Source organism: Marmota marmota, unplaced genomic scaffold (assembly GCF_001458135.2).
Source record: "Marmota marmota marmota unplaced genomic scaffold, marMar, whole genome shotgun sequence".
Classification (NCBI taxonomy): Eukaryota; Metazoa; Chordata; class Mammalia; order Rodentia; family Sciuridae; genus Marmota; species Marmota marmota.
The window spans coordinates 11988487-12015408 of NW_026000119.1; the positions used below are offsets into that span (position 1 = coordinate 11988487).

General features: G+C 36.6%; 2 protein-coding genes across 14 annotated transcripts in view; one reads left to right on the top strand and one right to left on the bottom strand.

Annotated features, from left to right (window-relative positions):
- The window catches only part of Slc10a6 (solute carrier family 10 member 6), a 36366-nt gene extending 27262 nt beyond the window's left edge, over window positions 1–9104 (top strand). The window contains exons 3-5 of the mRNA XM_048784715.1: window positions 3912–4087; window positions 6216–6373; window positions 7432–9104. Coding sequence (XP_048640672.1) covers window positions 3912–4087; window positions 6216–6373; window positions 7432–7637 — 540 coding nt within the window. The 3' untranslated portion in view covers window positions 7638–9104. The remainder of the gene's footprint in view (window positions 1–3911; window positions 4088–6215; window positions 6374–7431) is intronic.
- A 3819-nt stretch (window positions 9105–12923) lies between these two features.
- Window positions 12924–26922, bottom strand: part of Ptpn13 (protein tyrosine phosphatase non-receptor type 13) — a 190967-nt gene continuing 176968 nt past the window's right edge. For 12 of the 13 annotated variants that reach the window (XM_048784870.1, XM_048784863.1, XM_048784865.1 and 9 more), the window contains 7 exons: window positions 25470–25573; window positions 23056–23204; window positions 20991–21081; window positions 18428–18765; window positions 16536–16751; window positions 15069–15131; window positions 12924–13625 (listed from right to left, as the gene is read on the bottom strand). In XM_048784870.1, coding sequence (XP_048640827.1) covers window positions 13530–13625; window positions 15069–15131; window positions 16536–16751; window positions 18428–18765; window positions 20991–21081; window positions 23056–23204; window positions 25470–25573 — 1057 coding nt within the window. In that variant the 3' untranslated portion in view covers window positions 12924–13529. The remainder of the gene's footprint in view (window positions 13626–15068; window positions 15132–16535; window positions 16752–18427; window positions 18766–20990; window positions 21082–23055; window positions 23205–25469; window positions 25574–26922) is intronic. The other variant, XM_048784869.1, reaches the window with a different exon arrangement.

A 26922-nucleotide genomic window follows, 5' to 3' on the forward strand; every position in this document is an offset into this window, starting at 1 on the left:
AAAAAAAAAAAAAAAAAAAAGAAAGAAAGAAAAGAAAAAAAAAAACCTAGCTAAAGAGAGGCATTCTTAATAATGAAATCACCATCCTAGGGTATTTTCCATTTTCCAAATTATGTATCATTTTAGAAGATATAAGAATGTAATGTCGGAATGGGGATGTAGCTCAATGGTAGAGCCCTTGTCTGGCATGTGTGAGGCCTGAGTTCAATCCCCAGAACTTAAAAAAATAAGAATGTAATGTGGCCAGGTGGTGGCGGTTCATGCCTATAATCTCAGCTATTTGAGAGGCTGAGGCAGGAAGATCATAAGTGCAAAGCCAGTCTGGGCAATTTAGTGAGAACCTCTTTCAAAATTTTAAAAGATGGGCTAGGGTGTAGCTTAGTGGCAGAGTGCTTGCCTAGTATGTGTGAGGACTTAGGTTCAATTCCCAGTCGAAAAAAAAGAAAAAAAAAAAAGAAAAGAAAAAGAAGAAAGTACCGTGTGCTGCTTTCATGAAGATTTAAAAAGTATTTTAGTTATATTTTACATTATAAACATATCACTTTATCACTTGGGATTAATCAGAGGTTTGTCAAGTATCAGTTAATTTAGTTTGGGGCTTATGGTTTGGTTCAGTTTAAGCTCCTGCTGTTGGCTCTACCTGACAAACAGATGCTGTTCCCTAATTTCATGTAAGACCAAACCACTCCTATGGTTCCTCAAAGAACATGAACAAGGGAAGAGGAGCCAACCAGCAGACCAGTCAGGTGGGTATAGACCACTGGAGGAAGAAGCCATGCGTTGGGATTGTGTAAGGTTGATTAACACTGACAGCTTGCTTTCACTCCTTCAGCTATAGTCATGGAACATAGTCCTTTTCCACATTTACTGTCATTGTTTCAACAGGAGAAAATTTCCAATGGTCAGTGTTTGTTCATGATTTTGTTTATAAAACAAGAGGAATGAGTATGACTATGGAAACTTCTTATTTTTCAAGTATTCTATCTTGGATTACTTTTCTTAAAACAGCACTTAACAGCAACAGAACAATCCTGATTCTTGTGTTTCCATATCCTCTATTAGTCCATCAGTGTCATTAGAAAAGCAAGATATACTTTACATATGCCACTTTTATTATCTGTAAAGAGCAGGTTTAAAACGTTTTCCCTTGGCAATACCATAGGATTTGTGGCAAAAAATATTTACTAATGTGTTTGAATAAATATCTGAGAGCACTTTAGGTTAGTTTAATTATAAGTTTAGGATATCTAGATCTGACACATTTTCCGAATAACCTGTTTTTCTAATTTTGTCCTGGTGAATTTCAAACTTTGAAATCTCTTTTTGGTAAAATATGAAGAAGGGATTTTCTAATCAGAGGCTTTCTTCATGTCTTTTAGCATCTTCCTGTTAGGCAATGGCTTGTGTGACCCTGTGTCTGGACAGTAAAAACGACCCCGGAGCTCACCCATGATACATACAGCAGGGTGTTGTGTTGTTCTTTGCTTTGGTTCTTCATGACTCTGGCATTACCCTGACTCCTTTTGAGTCAAGATTGATGCTGTCACTTGAAGCATAGTTCACCATCCACACAAGATGAGCTCGACCGGAGCCTGACTGTCCCTAAATACTCTAGGCCATACTTTCTTCCTATCTTATCTAAGACTTGAACTATTAGAGTTTTTTGGTTTTGTTGTTGTTGTTAACATTATTATTACTTTTGCTTTTGTTTATGTTAACAAAAATAAGAGACAGTAGGGCTGGGGATGTAGCTCAGTGACACAGCACTTGACTGGCATGTGTGAGGTGCTGGGTTCCATTGCCAGCACACACCTCCCAACAAAAACGACAGTACTTATGTGGGAGGAGATAGAGTATTTCTCCTATGACATTAATCTGAGCTCAGATTGTCTTGTGAGGAACGGTGCTATTTCATTGGGAGATAGCAAAAGGAAGCTGTTGGTTGTTGAAAAGTGGGGTGGGAAGTGAGGTGAATGGTCAGGCAGGGCTGACCACAGACAGTAGGTTACCAGAGGTGGGGGTCTTATGTGTTTGTGGGAGTGTTGGATGCTGCTCTGGTCTGACCCCCTGAGACAGGCTTGGTCTCTAGTGTGGTGGCATGGAGGGAGGTGATGGACCTTTAAGAGGTGGGGCCTTGTGGAGGGTAATTGGGTTCTGAGACCTGACCCTTGGAGGGATAATACAGGTCTGGAGGGACTGGACTATGTGAGAGCAGGTTGCTGGAGCCTCCCTCGACTCCCTCCTGCATGTACACTATTCACCACTATTACACAAGTTCTTACTGTGTGTGTCAGCTTTTTGTCCCTGGGACAAAATGCTTGAGAAAAACAACTTAAAGGAGAAAAGATGTATATTCAGACATTTCAGTCCATAGTCAGCTGGCTCCATTGCTCGGGGCCTGAAGTGAGGTGGAACATCATGGTAGGAAGGGCATTGGGAAGGAAAGTGGCTCATCACACAGCAGCCAGAGAGAGGGAAAGAGAGAACAGAGAGGATGGTACCAGGGACAAGAAATACTCTTCCAGGGCATGCCCCTAATGATCTACTTCCTTAAACCAGATCCCACTGCCACAGCCTCTACCACTTCCCAGAAGTCCATTCAGCTAACAACAGATTCATCCACTGCCAAGGGCAGAGCCCCCATGATCCAATCACTTCCCCAAAGCCCCACTTTTGAATATGGCTGCTTTGGGGACCAAACCTTCAACATATGAACCTTGGGGGAACATTCCAGGTCCAAACTATAGCACTCAACAGTATGAATGCCATCTGTCATGAGGCTCTCACTAGAGCCAAGCACATGTAAATGCTATAGTCTTGAAACTCCAGGACTGTGAGCTAAAATGAATCTCTTTTCTTTACAAAGGACCCAGAGCCTTAGGTATTTTGTTATAGCATTTGAAAATGGACTAAGACAGAGCTCATTGTCCAAGTCTACTTATTTCAAAATTTTGTCTAATCCATGAAAAAAACTATCACCAAATTCTTCTGGTCAGATCCTCCATTTTAATGGAAAAGATACTGGTCACTAAATAAAAAGACTGGGATTTATGTCAAACCCCACCCATTTCTAAATTAGCCAAGTCACCAGAACACTTTGGAATTTGGGCTTTTCCACTATACAGATAAATGCTCTTATCCACAGTTTTGCTTTCTGTCAGTTCAGTTATCTGTAGTTAACTACAGTGTAAAAACATTAGATGGAAAATTCCAGAAATAATCAATTCATATGTTTCAAATTGAGCACTGTTCTAGAGAGTGTGATAAAACCTTGCACCATCCTTCTGGAGACATGAAGTGTCCTTTGTCCATAGTATCCACGCTGTATTCACTGAGATGACACAGCATCCAGTTCAAGTTCTAAAGACATCCAGGGAGCCTTTCCTGCTGCCTTCAGCTCTATGGTCCTCCCTCTTTTGCATAGAAAGTGTTAGAAGGTCAATTGTCCTTATCACCCATGATTACCAGTCTGGACTCTTCCCTAGGACATCTCTTTTTGTTGTTTATATTATTGACTTACTATGCACCAGCTATATATTTTTTGTTACTTTATGTACAGTCCATGGTCAGGAGAAACTCATTTGTTCTATTTTATTATTAGTTGTTTTTAATCTCCTCTTGTATCTAATTTATAAATTAAACTTTATTATAGGTATGTATATGTAGTAAAACTCAGAAAATATGAGATTCAGTATAGTCTATGTTTTCAGGCATCTGCTGAGGGTCTTGGAACATATCTCCTGTGGATATGGAAGGCCTACTATGAAATGAAATTGCATTCAGTGCTCTCTAAGTTCCCTCTTTAAACTGCTAAGTTTCAAGCCTTTTGAGAGCCTTGGTAGACTTTGCATCATACAGAAAACAAACAGCCCGTGATGTTTACCTGTATTTATTTTTTTGGTTTGCTTTAGGTTGGGGCCGTGGTTGGTGGGGTCCTCCTTCTGGTGGTCACAGTTGCTGGTGTGGTGTTAGCGAAGGGATCGTGGAATTCAGACACCACCCTTCTGACCATCAGTTTCATCTTTCCTCTGATCGGCCATGTCACAGGCTTTCTGCTGGCACTTCTTACCCATCAGTCTTGGCAAAGGTACAGTTACATTATCCTTCACTTTTTTGGAGGAAGGTAAATTAAATACATTGCCACTGACAAGCCTGTCTTGCCTGGCTGCCTCAGGAGACAGGAAGAGCTTCAATGTACACGGCAGGTGGGACGGGACAGTTCAGCCCAGAGACAGTGAAGAGATCATGGTGATTTTAAATGTTAACTGCAGCAAAGGCCAAATTGACAGGAAGTTGTAATTTGTAAAATTAGTATTAGGGGTGTTGGTGCCATTTGTTGAGATCTGGGCATATTTTTCTTCATATTCAAATAATTAAATAGGAGGAATGAAGTCATTTCACTAAATGTAGAGATCACTTTAGGTCATGAACAAGTTTTAAGAGATTATATTCTTATCTGTTGTTTGTGCTAAATTTTTAAGAATTGCTAATTATGAGACACAAGAGGAGAAAGGACATAAACTGAGAAATAAGATAGGAATTTCACTTTAAAATTATATTACACTTTGATATATATGGTTTATAATATTATTGCAAACATTAAAAATGATAAACTTGCATGTCTCCATGCCTGCAATGAAATGCACATCATCATATAGTGATGGAGAGGAAGAAAATTGGAATAAATTCTCTGGAAGAAAAGTTAGTGTCATATCAACAGCCTTATAAATATGCATAATTGTTAACTCCACAATTTAACTTTTAAAAATCCGTTCTGAAGCTAGCTCTATCAGATGTGCACATGAATACTGATATGCTAAGACATTAATTGCAGGATTATTTATAAAAATCAAAATGGAAGCAATTGAAATATCTAACAATAGGAGATACTTAATTCATGTTGCATCCATATGATGGATATGATGCATCAATTTTAATGAATTTGGAAAATACTCAAGAGATAAATTTTAGTTAAAAAGGAATAGAGGGCTGGGGATGTTACTCTGTGGTATCCTAGGTGCAATCCTCAATACTTCCCTGCAAAAAAGGATAGAAAATGATATTTATTTTGATTCCCATATTGTGAAAGAAAGCAAAAAGAATTTTATGCATGAAGAAAATATTGAAAAAAAAGTACCATATGGTAATTTTGAGTAATGAGATTAAGAGTAATTATAGTTCTTTAATATTTTCTTGATTTATTTTCTAAGGTTTAAAAGTAAAGTTTGTTTACTTTTAAAATCAGAAAAAAATTATTAAAGGAAAGCAAATTATAAAGTTGAATTCTGAAGGTGAGTGTTGGGAAATTTTTAGTTGGCTTTGTTGCCAGTGTTCCACTGGGGAACTTTGAGCACTGGGAGAGGAATGGGCATGGCCCATTCACGAGGCATTGCATGGACAGCCAATCTGCATGGACAGGAGAGTTGGAGGAGATGAAAAGGAAAGTTGAGCTGTATGTGAAACAGTACAAATTAAATACTTGAAAACAAACAGGAAAACCAGATGTTAAAATGGTTGTCTTAGGGGCTGTGGCCGTAGCTCAGTGGTACAGCACTTGCCTAGTATGGGTGACGCACTGGGTTCGGTCCTCAGCACCACATAAAGTAAATAAATAAATGAAATAAAGTTATACAAATATATTTTAAAAAATGGTTGTCTTAGGTGAAAGGGCTCAGTAATTTTTTTCTATCTTTTAAAAAAGATATTTATTTAATTTTAGGTGCACACACAGTATCTTTATTTATTTTTATGTGATGTGTTGAGGATCAAACCCAGTGCCTCACACACATGAGGCAAGCACTTTACCACTAAGCTACAGCCCCAGCCCCTTTTTTTATCCTTTTTCCACATCAAATGCCTCTTCCACTCTTTCCATTCTGTAGTGTCGTTCCTCTGTGAAGCCTTCTCTATACAATTCTGCAACTTTTTTCAATTGCTACAGCCTGTTCCAGGCCCTTGATTTTGCTTTGTCACGTACTTCTACTGAACTTTTCCTTGTGTATATCTGGTCTTTCCTTAGGGCAGGGTTCAGAAGGTCCTGCTCCACAGTGCCTCTTAGAAAACCACCCCACAGAGCGGGCACTCGGCAAACAGCTGTTGAATGAATAAACACTTCTAGTTGCTTGAGCTCATAGTTTATCAGTTTGCATAAGAGCAAATGTTAGAATGGTGCTTATTGGTAATACTTAACTCTTGAAATTTTTTGTCATTGCCAGGTGCAGGACAATTTCCTTGGAAACCGGAGCTCAGAATATTCAGATGTGCATCACCATGCTCCAGTTGTCTTTCACAGCCGAGCAGTTGGTTCAGATGTTTAACTTCCCATTGGCCTATGGACTCTTCCAACTTGTGGATGGAGTTCTCATTGTTGCAGGTGAATGGACTTTCATTGGGTAGATTTGACTAACAACCTAATTTACCAGCTCTTTTTTGTGATTTGAACTTGTATGTGCTGCCCCCTGAATTATATTTTTAGCAGGACATTTTGGGGGATAATAAGGTGCATAAACACAATACTTTGATACAGTGGAACTTTCACAGAAAAATATTTTAAAAAACACCCAAATAGGAATTTATAATTAGAACCAAATATGCTTCATAAAAACCAAAGCACAATCAGCATTTAAATTCCAAGATGTGTCAGGATAAGCTCTCCATGAACAATCATCGATCTCAAAAATGACATTGACTGAACGTAAGCATTTATTTGTTATGTCTTATTAGGGGCCTTGAGGTTTCCCAGATGCCAAGTTACTTCAATGTTTCTGTGACTATGATTTATGCCAAATGGTTGTGAAATTTTTTCAAATATAAAATATAATACATATATAAGCATATTCACAAATATTAAAAATTTATACACATGCATACTACACACACCGCTTACCTCAATACAGCTAAAAGCATGTTATTTTGGAGTTGATTTAATTTAAGTTTAAAAACATTTAAATACATACACATATATATATTTTGATCTTGGGCCATTATAAATTTTCACTGTTCTCAGGGAACAGGTTCTAAGTAAGATTCAATGATTATGGGTATAAGTGATTATATACTGATTACTGATAATAAATATACCAATGCTAGCAGAATAAAACTTCTGGTCTGAGATCAAAGTTTTGGGGAAGAATTATGACTGGCTCATCCCCAGATACATCCTAGCAAGTGTGTGACTCAGTAAGCCCTCCACTGATCAACTGACTTATGGACTGAATGAATGAATGACCAAGCTTTCCGCAGTCTGAAGAGCGAACCATTTTGACACACTGAATTGTTTCATTCCATGGTTTCCCTCTCCCCCTCTTTCCCAGTGTATTTATACTTAAGTGATGCAAAGCAAACTCCCCAAGTGTAGGATAATGACACAGTGTCCCTGGATTATACTCTTTGCTAAAGTGGTGTTTAATAATCATATGTTTGATCACCTAGCATATCAGATATACAAGAGGAGACTGAAGAACAGACCCAGAAAAAGGAACCCAGATTGTGCAGAAGTCTGCCATGACAAAAAATGCAGAGAGGCCCGTGCTTTCTTGGAGGTGCATGAAGAAGCTGCTGGAACCCTTGAGCCATCAGGACCAATGGATCGCCACAGGGCTCTGGAGCCCATTGGCCACGTCACTTCATGTGAATAGTGGGGACTTGCTGGCCAGAGTGTGGTCCTCTGTCTTCCTCAGTGATGGGTAAAGACGGGGCCGCGCGGATGCAATCTCCTTGGTTGGCAGGACCTGTGTGAATAGTTAAGTGTCAGATGTTAGAATACTTATATTTTTGTGTGGATTGTGCAATGTCATAGGATCACTTTTTGAGAGTGTATTCTGCCCATTTCAGGGAGTTTTGGGGGGTTTACACTGGGTTTTTCCTAGCTGCTGTGTGTGTTCTTGTTGTCCCATGAGGTGAATAGTGCCACCTGGCAGGAGGTAATGCCCTTTATTATGTAAAGTTGTCTCTTGTTTGGATTTTAATCTAATGACAGGACTCTGTGTAGAGGTGATATCATCTCTGCCAGGCAAGGTAGGGTCTGGATCCACATAACTTCCTGACTTTGGGCAGGTCCTTGGGAGTACAAGGGAGGACACAGTTGTGAAAAATGGGGCCCTTTTCTAAATGATTGTTTCTTAAGGGCTTGAATACCTTTTTGATTATAGATGTAATATAAGCTTAGAGGGAATTTGAAGTAAACAGGTTAAAAAGTGTATGAATTCCTCATATTTTCATTCCATAGAGATAGACATATGTCTTTCTAATCTTCATGTATATAGACTGAGTCATTCAAAAAATGTTCAATATATTCTGTATTGAAAGTCATTTGATGACATATGATAGAACATCTCTACACTTCAGTTTGTGTTTACCTACCTCATTCTTTAGAACAGTGGCTGCATAGATATATTGCATTGCATAGACGGACTATAATTTATTTAACCCATCTTTATAACTTTCAATTTATTTGGTATTGCAGTGCTGCTACACTACCCTTGCCTGTGTGCAAGCATTTCAGGAGACTCCATTCCTATGATTGGATTGGGCAGGCCCGTTGCCCATAGAAATATTGGACAGATTGCTCTTTGGCAATGTGGCGCAGCAGTACCGAGAGGGTCCAGTTTCCCATGGTTTCACCAGTCTAAGGAAGATTTTTTTTTTCTTTTTGGTACTCGGGATTGAATCCAGGGGTGTTCTGCCACTCAGATACATCCCCAGCTATTTTATTTCTTATTTTGAGACAGGATCTCACTAAGTTGCCAAGGCTGGCTTCAAACTTGTACTCCAAAGAGTTTTGGTCACTTTGACTTGTGAAAACATCTCTTTAAAATTACATATTCAAAACTACAAGCAAAGTAGAGCATTTTCTATGATCATGTGCCCATTCATGTCCTTTGCCTGCTTTTCTGTTTTATTTTTTCATAGGTTGATTTATAGATTTTAACATGATAGTGACTATGTATATGTTCTATGTATTATCAACGTTTTACCTATTATGTATATTATCTCATTTTTACAAAGTGTCTCTTGTTGTACAATTTTGTATTTTTTACACATTCAGTTTTAGTAATCTTTTAAAAAAGTTTTAAGATGGGCCCAGTGGCACATGACTTAATCCAAGCTACTTGAGAGGCTGAAGCAGGAGGATCAAAAGTTCAAGGAAACTTAACGAGACCCTGTCTCAAATAAAATAAAATTTAAAAAGGGCTGGAGATGTAGCACTTGCATAGCCACATGCAAGGCCCTGGGTTCCATCCCCATCAATGCACAAAAATAAAATTAAAAAAAATAAAGTTCAGATACTTCTGGATTCAGGAAGATTTTAAAAGATTGACACAAGTTTTGAGGATATAGCTCAGTGGTACAGCACTTGCCCTAGTATGCATGAAGCCGTAAGTTCAATTCCCAGCACTGCCAAAAAAAACTCCTCAAAACAGGACAAAGTGTTAGGTACTAAGGAATGGTGGAAACTGAAGCAGACATGGAAAGGTACACACTTCCACTGTGCATGTTTTCTTTGTCCTTATTAACAGGACTGAGATTTTGTTCAGTGTTGCAAAATGCCTAGCTAAAAGTATTTTTTTTTCTCTTGAAGTTAGAGGTGTGCATGTGACAAAATTCTTGCTAATAAGATTGAAGCAGAAGTCTGCTTATGGTTCCTGGGGAGTCTTGCTTTCTTGCCCTAGGCACCGACAGACCCTTTCTCCTTGTCAGTTTCTATTTCCTTTTGGATCATAGATGTAATAGCAGAGCTGCCCCAGCAATTCTAGATCATGAAGGAAAGATCAGGATAATTATAGAACTTGTGACTTATTTTTTTTTTTTTTCCTTTTCATTCCTGGAGATTGAATTCTGAAGATTTTATGCATGCTAGGCAAGTGCTCTCTCACGAGCTACACTCCCAGCCCTTTTAAATTTTGAGTGTCTTGCTAGGTTGCTTGGACAGCCTCTAACCTTGTCTTCCTTCTGCCCCATCCTCCTGAGTAGCTGGGATTACAGGCATGTGCCTCAGTGCCTGGCAAGCTGTTGACATTCTTGAGCTATAGAATCAATCCTAGCAACAGCCAACTTCTGAAATTGTTTCCTTAAGGAAAGGAAATAAATCTTTCATTTGTGTAAGCACATTTGTTGTTTTTTTGATACTTGCACTCAAACACATTCCCAAACCAGTGTATTAAAATTTTGTTGGTTTTAAAATTTTATGTGGGCTAGCCTATAATTTGTCACATTTATCTGCACCATAACAAGGTATCTTGAATATTTCTGAATTAAGGAAAATAGGAATCTTTTCTTTCATTATCAACAAGCATAACCGTGGTAAGCTGTTCTTTTAATTTCTTGGATTTATCACATTACATTTCAATAACTAGTTATTTTTAAATGAAGAGATCTGGCAGGCTGCTCTGAAGCCACAGATTTAAAAAAAAAGTCTGATCTCTTCTCAACACACATTTTTCTCCTGTTTATCATAACAATTCAGAAACATCTATACTAATGACATGTACCATAGTTTTGATTTTGAGATAAAATTATGTTTTTAATTCTCCAGTGCTCAGGATTATACTAAGATACCATTTGTTTTTTAATTAACACACATTCCTTGTTCATAATAATGGGATTCAATGTTACATCTCCATACAAGCATACAGCATGCCCTGATCATATCCATCCACCCTTGCCCTCACCCCACTTTCTCAGTCCTTAGTAAGTGCCATTCTTTAAGGCAGACCTTTTTTTTTTTTTCCTTCCTTTTTAGTTTTCACATATAAGAGGGAAATTGCAGTACTTGTTTTTGTGTCTGGTTTTTTGTTTTGTTTTAACACAATATTCTCTAGTTCCATCCATTTTGTTGCAAATGACAGGATTTCACTTTTCTTTATAGTTGAATAATACTCTCTCATGTGTATAATACCATATATTTTTTGTATCCATCCATCTGTTGATGGGCACCAAAGCTGATTCTATATCCTAGCTATTGTGAACAGTGCTGCAATAGACATGGACATGCAGGTGTCCCTTTGTATGATTTTATTTTCTTTGGACACCTACCCAGGATTAGGATACCCAGATCATATGATAGTTCCATTTTCAGTGTTTTTGTGAAACCTCTATGATTTTCCTCATGGTGGCTAAACAAATTTACAGTCCACCAACAGTTTATGAGTGTTTGTTTTCTTTACATCTTATCCAGCATTTGTTATTTTAGAATATATTTTGGTTCACTTTTATACATATCTTCTATTAAGACTTGTACTTTCCCTTCTCTAGCACTGAGTTGTCACAGGGAAACAGCTGTTCGGCCAACTACACTTTCCAGCTTCCTGGTACTTGGGGGCTGTCAATCAGCCAGTTCTTGCTGATGGAACGAGTGGCAGTGATGTGCTTCACTTCCAGTCCTGGCCTGCCTAATAGAACCCTCTCCACATGTTCTCTTTTTCCTTCTGGCTGTAGGAATGGAGATTCACAGGATGACCTTGGAAGCACATTTGTTAATCATAGAACTTCCATCAGCCTGAGTTCTTAAAAATGGAGAAAGGAGAGCTGCCCTGTTGGGTCGTTTGCCTGCCCAGATTTGTTATATAAACTAGAAATAAACTATTATGCTTGATCCACTAAGTTTTGGGTTTATGTTTTATAATACTTAGCTAATACAAAGTCTGTGAGGAGCTAGGCTGTCTTTATACATTAATGTGATATTTGAGTTTTTTCGGTGCCTGGGCTCTGTGGCCTCATCTTTCTAAACAGAGTGGTTTTAGCAAGTGACTCATACCATTCCATGGTGGTGGAGCCAGATCCCACAAAGCAGGCAGTAATGGGTTTATTATAATCAAGTTTCCACTCAGGGGTCATAAACCTAAACCTAAATTTTTTTTCTCAGTTTCCATTTCCTAGTTACATTCTTTCCAGAGAAAGTATCCTCCAGCTTTGCCCTCTCCCATCTGTGCTGACTTCTGATGGTAGCTAATTGCCCTCAGCTGTACTGGCTCTTGGAGCTTTGCCTTGTGGCTCCACATGCCCAGGAAAACAAGGCCTCAGGATTCCAACTCACTCAGAACAGAGATTTCCAAGTGTTTTTAAAGTAACAAAAACCTTTTTTTTTTTCCTTTTCCCAAATGATAATTTTGTTTACAATTAAAGTTTATAAAAGAAGTCTTCTGATTGAAGTGGGAATGGTGGTGGTGAAGCTTCTCTTGCCAGATTCAGATACCATTCTGAGTAGGAGCCAAACCTGTTACCTGGCAAGGGAGTCAGGAGATCACCAGGAAGCTTTATTTATTTACTGATACCGTCTTCTGCCTTCAAATAGCCTCAGCTCCTTAGGAACAGGTCCCAGTAAATCACTGCACTTGGTTAGGATCACAAATTCAAATCAATTAGCTCCGAATTGATATAATCTTATGATGAACCAGGGAGTGTTCTGGGTCTTGGAGTGGTGTCAGGGCTGAATGGAAGGAGACAGAATTCGGATTTAGCAAAACAAGTTCAGTATTGAGAATCACAGAACCGTAAACTAAAGCAGGCATTCGGAGGCTGAGCTGTTTTCCTTCCTATTTGGTAAAACCAAATAGAAACCTCTCAGGCAGTACAACATTGGTTTCCTTGATTATTCCTTTTGGTTAACTGACTGTTCTAAGTGTTACTTCAAACAGGTCTTAAAATACTCTGATTTATGTATCAATTAAGTGTAGAAAGTGGGCACCACTTACAGGGAGGTAGAAGTTTCTTCTACTTAGCTTCTGTTAAGCCAGACATGACCCTCATGACAGTGCTTAATGACGATCTCTACAGGATGATGACAAACTCCCATTCTCTGTTGCCTGGACTGACTGGGACCAGCTGGGGAGATGGGAAGTTGGGGTCCAGAGGTCACTGGCTTCCCAGAGGACTGTGTGTTGTGATAAAAAAACGGAAAGTATCTGTCTACACAGTTTTGGCTGTTCATGTTTTAAGGTGTATTTTTATTTACAAAGTGAGAATGATACATTACAAACAGATGACACAGTTACAAACAGCTGATAAATCCATTTTCATGAAAAAGTATATAAATATATTACAGGAAATTCTATATAGTAAACATTAGAAATTGACATGGTAAACATTTGCTACCTTTTTTCTATGCCAATATTACTGTCATTTAAAGCTTAAATACTGGTTTCAAGTATCCTCTATAAAATACCTCTACTTTATTAAAATACTGGAAAAAATTTTTTTTACTATGAACAAGATTGGTACATTAAAAATAGACTCGGTGTATCCTGTAACAATGTCCACTATAATCAAATGCTGCCTCTAGCCTTTAGACCTGAATTGTTCAGTTAGTGTTAAACATTTTTTAATAATTGTCATTGGTTATGGTAGCTGTAAAAATACAGCATTTTTCAACACTATTTATTGTTATAAAGAATGCCCCTCCAAGGTAGAGGAGAATAAGCATAATATTGCATGGCCTTGCTGCTCTATAACTCTTATTTTAAGTAGAGAGCAGGAGTTTGTTGGAGGTTCAGGAGAGATACGGAGACATCCAGAAGGCTGTTCTTTCCCTGTTATTTAGAAAGCTGAGGCTGGTCTTTTTGCTCTTCTTCAGCCTGAAGACGTGTCAAGACATAGAGGATGACTTGATAGCAGAAAATATATTGATCCTATAGCCAACAAAACAAAACCACAGCAATGAATACACAGAGAACTTTCAATGTGTCACAAATATCATACTCAGCTACACCCTTAATAGAAGCAATGTTTGAGGAGTTTAGAAAATATGGAAAAATTTTGTTTAAATGCTAAATGTCAGAAACATTAAAAAGCAGCCTACAGAATTGTGTAGTATCAGAAAAATTATAAAAAAACAGAAACCGGATTGACAATATGAGGGGGAAAGCCTGGGAGTTGGAGGTGGTGGTATTTAGAGAACTAAGTGAAGTTGTCTCCGATTGGCAGCCATTTCTATTTTTGTGCTTTGATAATATTTCACGAAAATTAATTTCCTTCATAATTTCTGCTAGATTTATTGAACTCACCTTAATGTTTCAAAATACCAAAAATTTAATATAAAGAACCTACTAAAATGATTTCCTTTAAATAATTTAGAACAAAAGAATATACAAAGAGAGAAATCAAAGTTTGGGGAAATATAATTGATATTTACATATTCTTTAAATATGAAATCTTTTCTTTCAATATTTTAGAAAAAAAGAATATTAAAATCAAAGATTTTTGAAAATGAATCCTTGTGGTTCTCAAAATTATTCCCTATAAGTTGATGGTATTGGTATCTGAGTTTTTTATTTTTGCTGTTGTTGTTATTTTGTTGTTATTAGCAACTCTCTGAAAGTAGGATTATGAGTAGCCTTTTAATTTTCTTGGTGCTCACCTGTATTTTAGCTTTTCTGCATTTGCCACATCATCTCTCTTTCTCTTACATTGCCTACAACTCTTTGGCAAATACACTTCACATAATGTCTTCCTCTGTCCACACCCACCACTCTGGCTACAGGCCTATGATAACTCCCATGTACTCAGAGGAAAGCCCAAGATCTGGCTCCTATCACTTCTTCTCTGACTTCACATTCTCCCACTCTCCTCTGTGCTCTGGTCATGACCGTTCTTGAACCTGTACTTACTTGTGGTCCACTCCCACTTAGACTTCCATGGAGGCAGTGGACTCTGCCTGAAGGCTCCCCCAAATAGCTTCATGACATCTTCCTTCAAATCTCTGCTTAAGTGTTACCTTCCCAATGGTAACACTATTTAAAATTATATCCACAATCTGCCATGACTGATTCCCTTTACCTACATTTCTTTTTTCAGAAGAGTACTTTCTTAGATCCTATATAATTCATTGTACATATTTAACATATTTATGGTCTGCCATCCTTATTGCAAATCCTGCTAGAATTCCTCTGTTACTCTAGCAGGATCTGACTAAGTTGGTATGATTGTTTGAACTCAGGAATCCCAGGCCAGCCTGGACAACACTTGGACAGCCCATCTCAAAAAAAAAAAAAAAAAAAAAAAAAGCTTAATAAGAACTTTTTAAACTATTAAGAATCTTTATAAATTCCTTCTTCAAATAGGCCTAGACTTACCTCTGTCTGAACCATTCCATGTCTTTGTAGTCTCATGCAGCGCACTAAATCAGAAATGTCAAACTGCCCAAGAAAATAGAACGTACACGTTAGATAAAAAGGGAAAAGAACCATATCCCCAGCCCTATTTTGTATTTTATTTAGAGACAGGGTCTCACTAAATTGCTTAGCCTCTCACTTTTTCTGAGGCTGGCTTTGGACTCGAGATCTTCCTGCCTCAGCCTTCGGAGATACAGGTGTGCACCACCGTGTTCTTCACTTTCTAGTAGTTTTGGGAAACTGTCTTAGACAAAATGACTTAGAGAACTGACTTTGTCATCAGTTGGTATTCTTATTTATGATCTAAGAATTAGAGTAGATTATTATCCTATCTAAAAATCTGTAACAAAATTTCTCTTTCCTAAAATTTGGATAATTTCTTTTAATTAAAAAATATAAACTACTTTCCTTAGATATTGCATTTCTGAATAAAATTCTATATCTTTTGATTTTAGCTGACATTTAACAGTTTGAAAAAAGGACGAAATAGACTATTTGGTTTTGTTCTACATAAATTATTATAGTTGATATTATAAGAGTATGTAAAGTACAAAATAGAACTACTTTTAACAAATCTTTAAAAGACAATTATTGGCTTGGGAGGCTGAGGAAGGAGAAGTGCAAGTCCAAAGCAAGCCTCAGTAACTTAGTGAGACCCTATCTTTAAATAAAATATAAAAAAGGGTGGGGATATGGCTCAGTGGTTAAGTGTGTCCCTAAGTTCAAACCCTGGTACCAAAAAAAGAAAAGAAAAAGACAATTATATTAATTACATATTCTAGTTTCTGTTATTTTTACATAGATTTATACTAATTAGATCTAAAAGTAAGATTATACTCATATTTGCTTGGTTTATTTAGTAATAATTTTTTAAATTGGGAGTAACTGTTTAGAAAGAGACAATTTAGCATTAATTTGTATAACAAAATGTACATTTCTTATACATTTTCTTTTGTACAATATTTTTTAAAAAAATATTTTTAGTTGTAGATGGACACAATACCTTTATTTATTTATGTTTATGTGGTACTGAGAATCAAACCCAGTGTCTCACAGATGCTAGGCAAGCACTCTACCACGGAGCTACAACCTCAGCCCTACACATCAATATTTCTATCCCCAAAGTGTGATGAAAATTCTGACTTTAATCTTATACAGGCATAAAGACTATAAAGGATAAAAATGCAACACTGCATATGGGGCTTTTGAGCACACTATTAAAATACACATTATTTTTTAAAAAATATTTTTTAGTTCTCAATGGACATTTATTTATTTATGGTGCTGAGAATTGAACCCAGTGTCTCACACATGCTAGGCAAGTGCTCTACCACTGAGCCACAACCCCAGCCCTAAAATACACATTATTAAACAGAGTCTAGCATAATTTCTGATCATATGCAGATTCAGAATATATCTTGTACTCACTTCAAGATCTTGACTGATTAATCCCAGAACCACATCTATGCATATCAGGGTCCCTGAACGTCCAATGCCAGCACTGCAGTGCGTAATGATTGGGCCTGACTTATGAACGTGTCTCATGTAAGAGATAAACGTGAGCAGGTCATCCGGCTGAGAAGGTGTATCGTGGTCTGGCCAGGCAGTGAAATTCAAATGAAAAATATGTCGCACCTCTCCTGTCTGAAATTGTAAAACAATTAGTATATAATGTCATGCAATATTATTCCTACATAATTAGTTCTTAGTATTATTTTGTCCTGTCAAATTTTGAATTGTGTATTGGATCAGATCAAAAGAAGAATGCAACAGGTGAAAGAATTCCGTTAAGAAACATATGGAGTGCCGGGGATGTAGCTCAATGGTAGAGAATCTGTAGAAACCTGTGAGTTCGATCCCCAGTGCTGCAAAAAACAAAACAAATAAACAAACTAAAACTAAAACAAAGCCACAAAAAACACATGGAAAGCCTTCAGCAAGAAGGCTGCTAGATCCGCTTTTTTTTCAGTGATGGAGATTGACCTAGGCCTTGTGCATACTAGGCAAGAGCTCTCCTACTGACTGATATCCTCAGACCTATAATGAATCTTTAAATACACTGGACACAGGGCTAGGGCTCTAGGGCCTGTGACTGGAATGTCCTCCCTCTTCCCACCCCCAGTTATGCCTCTGTGGCTCACTCAACAACTTCAATTTTTCTCACATGCCATTTCTCAAGCCTTCCTTCACTATTGAAAATGCAACATGCTTCTCCCTCTCCCTCATCCAAGCACTATTGACACCAGTATCTCTTCATTAGGAAGTAAACCTCATGAGGTGTGGAATTTTTTTTTGTCTGCGTTGTTAACTGCTCAATCCCTAGGGCCCTTTAACAGGGACTGAGCTCTACAAATCTGAGTGGATTAAGTGACCAAATCACTTGAGGAATATTGAACAACTGTGCTAGCCTCTGTGATAGGTAAGCTAGTGTATGTGAATAAAGAGGTATATATCATATGGTACCCATGAATACATACAATTTTTATATGTCAAAACAAATTTTAAGTTAAACAATAAGTATAATCTTTAATTCTCTGTAAAACAACAAATCACAGACTACATTTACATGCCAACCACAAAATTGCACTGATATACTTTGCTTCTGTGAAAGTAAACCATCTTGTTTCTTTAAAAAAGCTAACCAACCAGTAGGAAATACATTACTCACCATAGCACCCATTATTGGAGAAGGGTGTAGTAAGGGCAGGGAGGACAGAAGCGAGAAAGCAGCTGTAACTCTACTTAAGGTCTGACCACTTACCTAACTCAAGCTAAATGTACTCGGTGTTAGTGACTACAGTAAGACAAATGTCCATGTTAAAATTGTCCATTTATTTTCAAATGTGGAAAAGCTACCTTTTTGAGGGATATTTTCAACTCAGAAATTTTAAAAAACTCTTAAAATAGAGTCAACTTTGAATTTGACCTTGAAAAATAAGTTTCCAGGGCTGCGGTTGCAGGTCAGTGGTAGAGTATTTGCCTAGCGTGGATGCAGACCTGGGTTTGATCCCCTTACTGCAAAAACAAAACAAACAAACACAACTCGCAGAAGTTTCTATCCCATAGCTTCTGAGCTATTTTGTGCTATCACTAAGCAATGGATGACAAATGATCATGTATTCATTTTCAATCTAATACAGTACACCCTGGAGGAAATTCATGAAGAGGGTCTCATTTAAAATTTTTATGCTTGATAAGAAAAAAGCAGGGGCTTGTGATTTTTAATCTAAAAATATATAGACGTAACCATGGCAAGAGTCCTGGCCTGGTTTCCAATGAGGAGATGAGTCTGACTACATGGAAAGCTTTAATTCACTCACCTGAATGTCTTCTAGGGTCAATGCCCTCACTACAAAACCCTTCAGCTGTTGCAATCTCACAAGAGCCAGCCGAAGTCTGTCGTTGGCCATTGTTGTTTTGCCCAGGATGTTAGGCCAATAGCGCTGGCACTTGATTTTTTCTCCTTCTACTTCTTGGGTCATCATGGCTATCACTGTGGATTTTTGTTCCCAGATCATCTGCCAAAAATCTCCAACAGTGGTAGGAAGGGGCCCCTGGCAGGCAATGTAAAGAAACTCTTCCTTCCCCACTGGTATCTTGATGAAACTGGCATTAATATATCCACCTTCATCTCCAAGAGGCACTCTTGTGGCATCATCTGTGAATTTCCCACCACAAAACCATTTATATTATATATTGTTAAACAAGAGTCAGATATCGTAAATCAAAGCTCATGGGAAATTCTTATAACCATAGCTGCAATCAGAAACACATTTTAATAGAAGTATATTTTAAAAATGAAGCACAGCAAATGATTTTACATCTACTCCTTTCACTCATATTTAAGAATATCTAAGATGTCAGCTTTGTGAGTTTCTCATGTTTGAAATTTTGATAGTTATTATTTACATAAATTTGGTTAAAGAAATAAAAACAGATGCATATTGAACTTCATAATAACTAGAGGGGGCTGGGGTTGTAGCTCAATGGTAGAAAGCTTGCCCAGCACATGTGAAATATTAGATTCAATCCTCAGCACCACATAAAAATAAATAAATAAAATAAAGGTATTAAAAAACATTAAAAAATAAAAAAAACTAGAGAAATAAGCAAAAACAATATTTCTACTTCTACTCCATCAATATTTTAATGCCAATGACAATAATAATAGTACTAAGTGACAATGCCAAACACCTTTTCATATAATAAAAGTTGATATTATTGTGTCATTAAATAACTTACTACAAATACCATTGGCATAAATAACCCTTGTGGCTTATTTAAATCATATACTTTTTATTAGTCATCCAAAGAATAACAATAAATAAAAAGGAAACTCATTTGCACATAGACCATCTTTGTCTAATTATAACTTTGTAGAGTCAAAATACAATCTTTAAAACTAGGCTGCCCCAATGAAAAGTATGTAGCTCTCTTTTATTGAAGTTTTACAGTCAACGGTTTATCAAGAAAATAAATTTGCATGCATGTGTACATTAGAAGTCATTTTTAGTTCAAATATCTGTAAATTTCACTAGTAATTTTGGTGATTATCAAATTAAAACCTTTTTGTTTTTTGTTAGTGGGGATTGAACCTAGGGGGTGCTCTACTGAATTATATCCCAGACCTTTTAATTTTTTCTTTTGAGGCAAGGTCTTTTTTAAGTTGCCCAGGCTGGACTAGGACTTGTGGTCTTGCCTCAGCCTCCAGAGTCTCTGGGATTACAGGAGTGAACCACCATACCTGGTTTAATTTAAAACCTTTTAAAGATAGGTTTCAAAATTCTCTTTGTTATTTGACTTCTATCCCGTAGGCCATCCTGGCTGTTTGTTTCATGGAAATGAGTTCACTAATTAGTTTTTTATTTATGACTTATCCCATTCTGATTTGATATTCTCATCTGGGCTTTTTTTTTTTTTTTTGTCTTAAAATAACTCCCACCTACTTTATGACCTATTCCATTTTTAAAAGGCCAAGATTCACTTTTTATAGGAAGTTTTTCAAAATAAACTTTGTATCTTCCATCATGATTGAAAACTTCAAGTGCATTATTATTGAGTGCATTATTTGACATTGTTGGGTTTGTGTAAAGATAAGGTCAGTGTGTTATATGTTGTAATCCAAAGTGCTAATATGTAAATTTGGCTGATAATAACTAAAAGAAGTTGCTAGAGCTTAATTTCCTTTCCCTTCCCTTCCTTTCTCTTCATTTCCCTTCATGCTGGGAATTGAGCCCAAGGTCTTGCTCATGCTAAGCAAATTATCACTGAGTCATATCTTTATCCCTTACAGTTTAATATTTTGGCTATGTACATATACTTGTACAAAATTTTTTAAAAAATCAAACTGTTGGTTGGTGAAATGGGCAAAACATAGCTTAAAATAATGCTTTTTATTTTTTCTGGTGTCTAAATGATGTCTAATGTAACTTTTTTTTTTTTTTTTTTTTTTGGTGCTGGGGGTCAAACCCAGGGCCTGTGTATGCTAAACAAAGACTCTACATCACCAGCCCTCAAAGTCTGGTAGTTTCACTATAGTCATAACCATGTATATAGCTACTAACACCACTGACATGTCTGTAAACTTAAAGTAAAGTGGAATAAATTGATGGTGGTTGTGACATGAATCCAAAAAGTGCTCATCCAAAAGCCAATTCATATTTTTAAAAAGACTTTAAGATTTCTCTGAGTTTTAGAATATATAGATAATTTTAAAAAGAATTCACATTGTATATCTAAATTTGCTACTGATGCAAATCTCTGAAAGTGTTATGTATGTACACGCTTATGTGATGGATAGATAGGCTAAACTAGCATACAGACTTTAAATCAATTTAAATTATATTGAACATACATTCAATGTAAAGCCAAATTGAAACTTACAGGGAAGTATATTTTTGTATCTGTTCTTCTTTCTGTTTTCCTTAGTCTGTCCAATTAGGCATTGATCCAAAGGCTTTAATTCTTGAAGATTCTATAAGCAAAGTTGCAAATAAAGTTAAATGTGTTGAGAAAAGCAGTAATTCAGCAAATGTTTTCAATGTGTTGGGTACAAAATTAGTTGACTGAAATGACTAGGTGTTAAGAAATAAACACAACCTAAAGTAAACCTAAAATTAATACTGACTTGACAAATAAGTGTTGAAATATATTATTGCAAGCACCTTTAAATATGTTGCTCTCAATTAACTTTATGAAATAGTACCTTGTGTCAAAAGTTTTAAATCCAGTTTCAAAATGTCTGCAATTATTTTTTTAGAAAAGAATATACCTTATAAAAATAACTTTGGCTTAATAATGTAGAATAAGATTTCTTTTTAAATTTTTTTATGTGTTCTTTTTAGTTATACATGACAGTAAAATGTATTTTGACATATTATATATGGAGTATAACTTCCCATTCTTGTGACTGTACATGATGTGGAGCTATACTGGTTGAATCAGACATACGTTCACATACTCATGTATGAAAAAGAACGTACGTCTGATTCATTCTACTGTCTTTCCTATTCCCATACCCCCTGCCTTCCCCCATTCTCCTTTGTCTAATTCAGTGAACTTCTATTCCACCTGCCCCCACCTGCCCCTTATTGTGTGTTAGCATCACCTATCAGAGAGAACATTCAGCCTTTGGTTTTTGGGATTGGCTTATTTCACTTATCATGATAGTCTCCAGTTCTATCCATTTACTGGCAAATGCCATTTCATAGAATACAATTTCTTGACAGCATTGCCTGTGGGGTGATAGACTACTCCATACCTGATATTGTTGTGGTCAGATAGTCCACTATTGTAAAATTAATTTTCATTTTTCATTCATTCCTTTATTTAAAAAATACACATTGAATGTCTATTATATGCAAGGTACTATGGTAAGTGCTGGGAACACAGAAGTGAGCAAAAAGATATACTTCTGGTTTTCATAGAACTTATATGCCATTGTGAGAAAGAGGCAATAAAGAAGTAAATAAACAGGTATTGAATATGGGCTTTGGGGATATTAAAAAGCTGCTATGATAGTGAAAAATATAGATCAACTTTATAAGGATTGTGATAGAAGTTCTCCGATGATGACCTTTAACCCTAAGAACTTAAGACATCATTTCCAGGAGCTGGAGGTATATAGCTCAGTGGTAGAGCGCTTGCCTGGCACGTGTGAGGCACTGGGCTCGATCCTGAGCACCACATAAAATAAATAAAAATAAAGTAGTAAAAAAAAGATAGAAAAGTATTTTTTTAAAGGTATTTCCACAAAAGAGATTTGGAGAAAGGAGGAGTATACATTCATTCCTGTGAGCTTCAGTTTTGCAATCTACACAATAAGTTTTTTGACTTACAAAAATCAAAGCAACAAGCACAGCAGATGCTCCCAATGAAAGTTAGCTCCCTTTAAGGGTACTGAAGCTCAGGAAGTGGTCAACTAAACGGTTTGAGGGAGAGTGGCAAGGTCAACCCCTAAACCACAGTGGTGCCCTGTTTCCTCTCACCTAGTGGTAAAGATGGATGGTGCCACAAGATCTTAGGGGCAAGGGCTCTGAACCACTGCTGCTTTGAATAGGGTGCACATTCTTTACAAACTGCTGTTAATAATTAACCATATCATATGAAGTTTAGTAGAGAGTTAGGATTTTTTAAAAAACCTTTTTGTTGTTATATATGTGGTAGGGAAAATAATCTTCAGAGAGAATTTTTACCAAGTTCTGAGTAGTTAATATGATCTCTTTTAATCAATATCATTAGGGTTCTGCTTAGAAAAATAGATTTACTGCCGGAGATGACAAGATGGTGCTTCTATAGTTGGAAATGAGTTGACTACAAGTAGAGTTGGAAAGTAATAGGCACTTTCAAAATGTCTCCTAACCTTGGGTTAGTTAGTAAGGACACATTTCCCTTACAAATAATGTAATGGTTCTTTGTAAAGAAAAGATCCCTTGGCAGGTGCACTTACCTCCAGCTCTTTAGAAGGAATTCCTTGATCAAGTAAACCCCGTAACATTCGAATGACAGATTTTAACTTGGCCCCGGTGTATTTGCCAGAGGGAGCCACCTTGACCACAGGGAGTGCAGTGAGCTCCTCATTTGTCAGAAAAAGATGATCTAATAAGAAGACCAAATGTATATTATTCTAATAAATATTAATGTTTATGTTTAGATAAAAAAACAAACAATCTCAGATAAGTAGTGAACTCAGATTTTGTTTTATAGTTACTTTTAGTCTTGTCAACTCCTTGAATTAAATAAAATTGTGCACATAAATCAAGTTGATATAATCATGGTGTTTGGGGGACTCAGAAATGGCACCCCAAAATACAGGGTTTAGGCATACTGAGTACTGAACCTTTTTCCCCAAAGATAGCCACAGAACCTTTAAATAGTACTCTAAATTTCTCCCAACTTCCTGTTTTAGAGCTGGCAATAAATAAATTCCCTGATCTATCATGTTTAGTGTTAGGTCATAAGATCTCATTCTAGAAAGTGTCCTGCCCTATAACTGGAAGAAACAGGAAAAAAACTGAACCCATAGTCCTTGCTGATATTACCCTCAACGTATTATTATATATTATCATTAGGTCCTTCCTTTTCTGTGTAATCACATTTTTATAAAACTGGTCATTCTTCATTAAACCTAAGCATTAAAAAACAAAACAAAACAAAACAAAAAAGAGATGATCTAGCTGGAATACAGCAGACCATTCTTTAAAAAAAAAAATTCCCCAGAATTTATTTAACAATAAATGAATTAATTCAACCCTATTCTCACCTCATCTATTTTTACAAAAGGAGGGATCTTTAAATATGAGAGAATTAGGAAGGCAACAGAATTAACAATAGGCTGATAACTACAATCAGCCCAACAAGTCTTTGCCACAGCTTAGCCCCGTGATACCCACAATTGCTCAGAAGTTTTTAAGGCTCCTGACTCTCCATTGTTTATACTTATAAAGTAGTTTATATTCTTTTTGTTTCTCTTAACTTTCTCAGCCCTTTCATTTGATTTTAATTACACTGTTTTTATGAGGAAAATTAAAATTTTGAGGAAAATTTATATTTCATATGGAAAATCTAAATTTATTTTTAAGCACATGGGAAAAAATGAAAAAAGATACTTCAGAAATTCATACAATGGGAGATTGCTCTATGAAATGATTTTCTCTTCACCAGCCACTCCTGGGCTCTCATAGGTAATATCCTATCACCTGATATTTTCTTTAAGCTGATGAAGAATTAATTCCCTTGGGTTCATGAAAGAGCTGAGTCAACCAAGTATGTTAGAACAGCTATGGGACTAATTTGTACCTGCTCCATGGAAATTACTTATAAAAGTAGGAGAGACTTCTTGTTATAGCCTGCACAAATGTAGCTTTAACTCCATCACTTGATTAAAGCATATTGATGATACAGCTACTATATAGGCAACAATACTGCTGGGCACCATGAGGGCTGCAAAGTTGGACAAGGTACCTCAGGAAGTGCAACATCTGGCTGGGGCATGGCTAGTGGAAATACAAAATTCACTCACATGAAACAATAATAAACTTTTTCAGAACTGTGTGTGAATGCAACAGGAGCCAAGGGCTGGGAAGGTAAGTGCAGGCTACTGGAGGTGACAAAGCACCATGTGCACTACAGTCAGCCTAAGTCAAGAAGTGTTAATTCAATGCCACTGATTTCATTTAAAAAATTAAGATTTCAAATGATAAAACCATGTTTTTTCATTATATAGCATTTTTTTAAAAGAGAAAAATAAGGGAAATGAAACATGGTTAGGATTCTGTTTTCCCACTGGCTCAGTTATAAAATGCAAAGGAAATAATAGAATAGATCAAATACTTCCTAGTTCTTAAAAGATGAGGCTAGGAGTCAAGAACAAAATTCCCCACCTTTCAGCCATTCTACCTGTTTTCCCATAAATAAAGTGTATTAATAACTTCTCATTCCACAATGGCAAACTCATGACTTTGTGTTTCCATTTAAAGTATTAACAGATTTATTTGTATGCTTTACTCTAGGGCAATGAGGCTTTTTTTTTCTTAAATATTTATTTTTTAGGTGTAGATGGACACAACACAATGCCTTTATTTTTATGTGGTGCTGAGGATCGAGCCCAGGCCCCGCCCGTGCTAGGCGAGCGCTCTACCGCTGAGCCACAATCCCAGCCCGCAATGAGGCTTTTTGACTACACCTGCGGGAATAATTTGGTTATATGTTGATGTTTGTCTACGTGATTTAAATGTATGTGTGAAATCAAAAAACATACATATATGATGGAATAACATCCATATATTCTGAAAATTTTCATTTTAAACACTTGTTTTCCTATTCATTGTTTTGAGTGAAAAAGCCGCTAAATAAAACTCTTGCCTTTATCAGGATCTTCATGGTTTGTTGTGTCAATGGGCAATTCATCACTTCCCCATGTTATCTCATCTTCATCAGTCTTCCTTTCTTGTGACTTCTGAGTTAAGCTATGCCAACAAAACACATTTGTAATATTTTATTTTTGTTCACAAAACAAATTTAAACATTATGGCCCAACCACTTATTTTTACTACAATTATTACAACAGTATTTTAAAATAGGTTGTCTGATTAGAAAAGCCAAATCCATAAATCTTAAAATTTATTAGCAGAAAGAAATTAAACTAAGGTGCAGAATTCACTGAACATAGTTTGAAATTTGTTTTCAAATACATCCCAAGTCTTTGAACCTTGCGTTGAAGGAGTCTCCTTGGCGATGAGGAAAGTGGTGATTCAATGCCCACCATTCTGCATGGATGAGTAATCACAACTGGTTCTGGGTACAGCTTTCTCTCCTTTTTATTCAGCACCTGCCCACTACTGCATCATCTGGAAGCTCCTTAATTTATTTAAAGAACCCCCTATTGATGGAATTAGTCTTTTGTTATAACCGGAGGCCAGGAGGACATTCCTGTATCTGGGCACTCAATGTAATGAAACTCAATAGAAGTTCTTATTATTCTAGGGGTGCACGGCAGATGGTATTCCTGGAAAGTTAGATGGCCAGAAAGTAGAGACTAGGTAGAAGAACGGGGTTTAGGGCTAAGATGAGATGAAAAAGGATTATGTAATAAAGTCCGAATACATTTCTCACTTTCTGATAAAGGTATAAAGCAGAGTACTTATATCTTGATGACAACAGTACACATGACTAAAGCAGGACATGGTCTAATGCTCCAAAATGTCAACAACAGGGTAATAGTTATGTTGCTTTTATGGTAGATGTTTTTCTCTGCTCTGATTCATTGCAGGCTGAAATTAGTACTTCATTAGCAAGTTCTGTATTCATGAGGTTGATTTTGTCCTCTAGATATACACTTTGTCTGTAAAGATGTATTTTGGGATTCTTCCATAAGGCTTTCCTTTCTTTCTCATTCTTTTTTTTTTTTTAATTTATATATGACAGCGGAATGCATTACAATTCTTATTACACATATAGAGCACAATTTTTCATATCTCTGGTTGTATACAAAGTATGTTCACACCAATTCGTGTCTTCATACATGTACTTTGGATAATAATGATCATCATGTTCTACCATCATTTCTAACCCCATGCCCCCTCCCTTCCCCTCCAACCCCTCTGCTCTATCTAGAGTTCATCTATTCCTCCCATGCTCCCACACCCTATCCCACTATGAGTCAGCCTCCTTATATCAAAGAAAACCTTTGGCAGTTGGTTATTTGGGATTGGCTAACTTCACTTAGCATTATCTTCTCTAACTCCATCCATTTACCTGTAAATGCCATGATTTTATTCTCTTTTATTGCTGAGTAATATTCCATTGTGTATATATG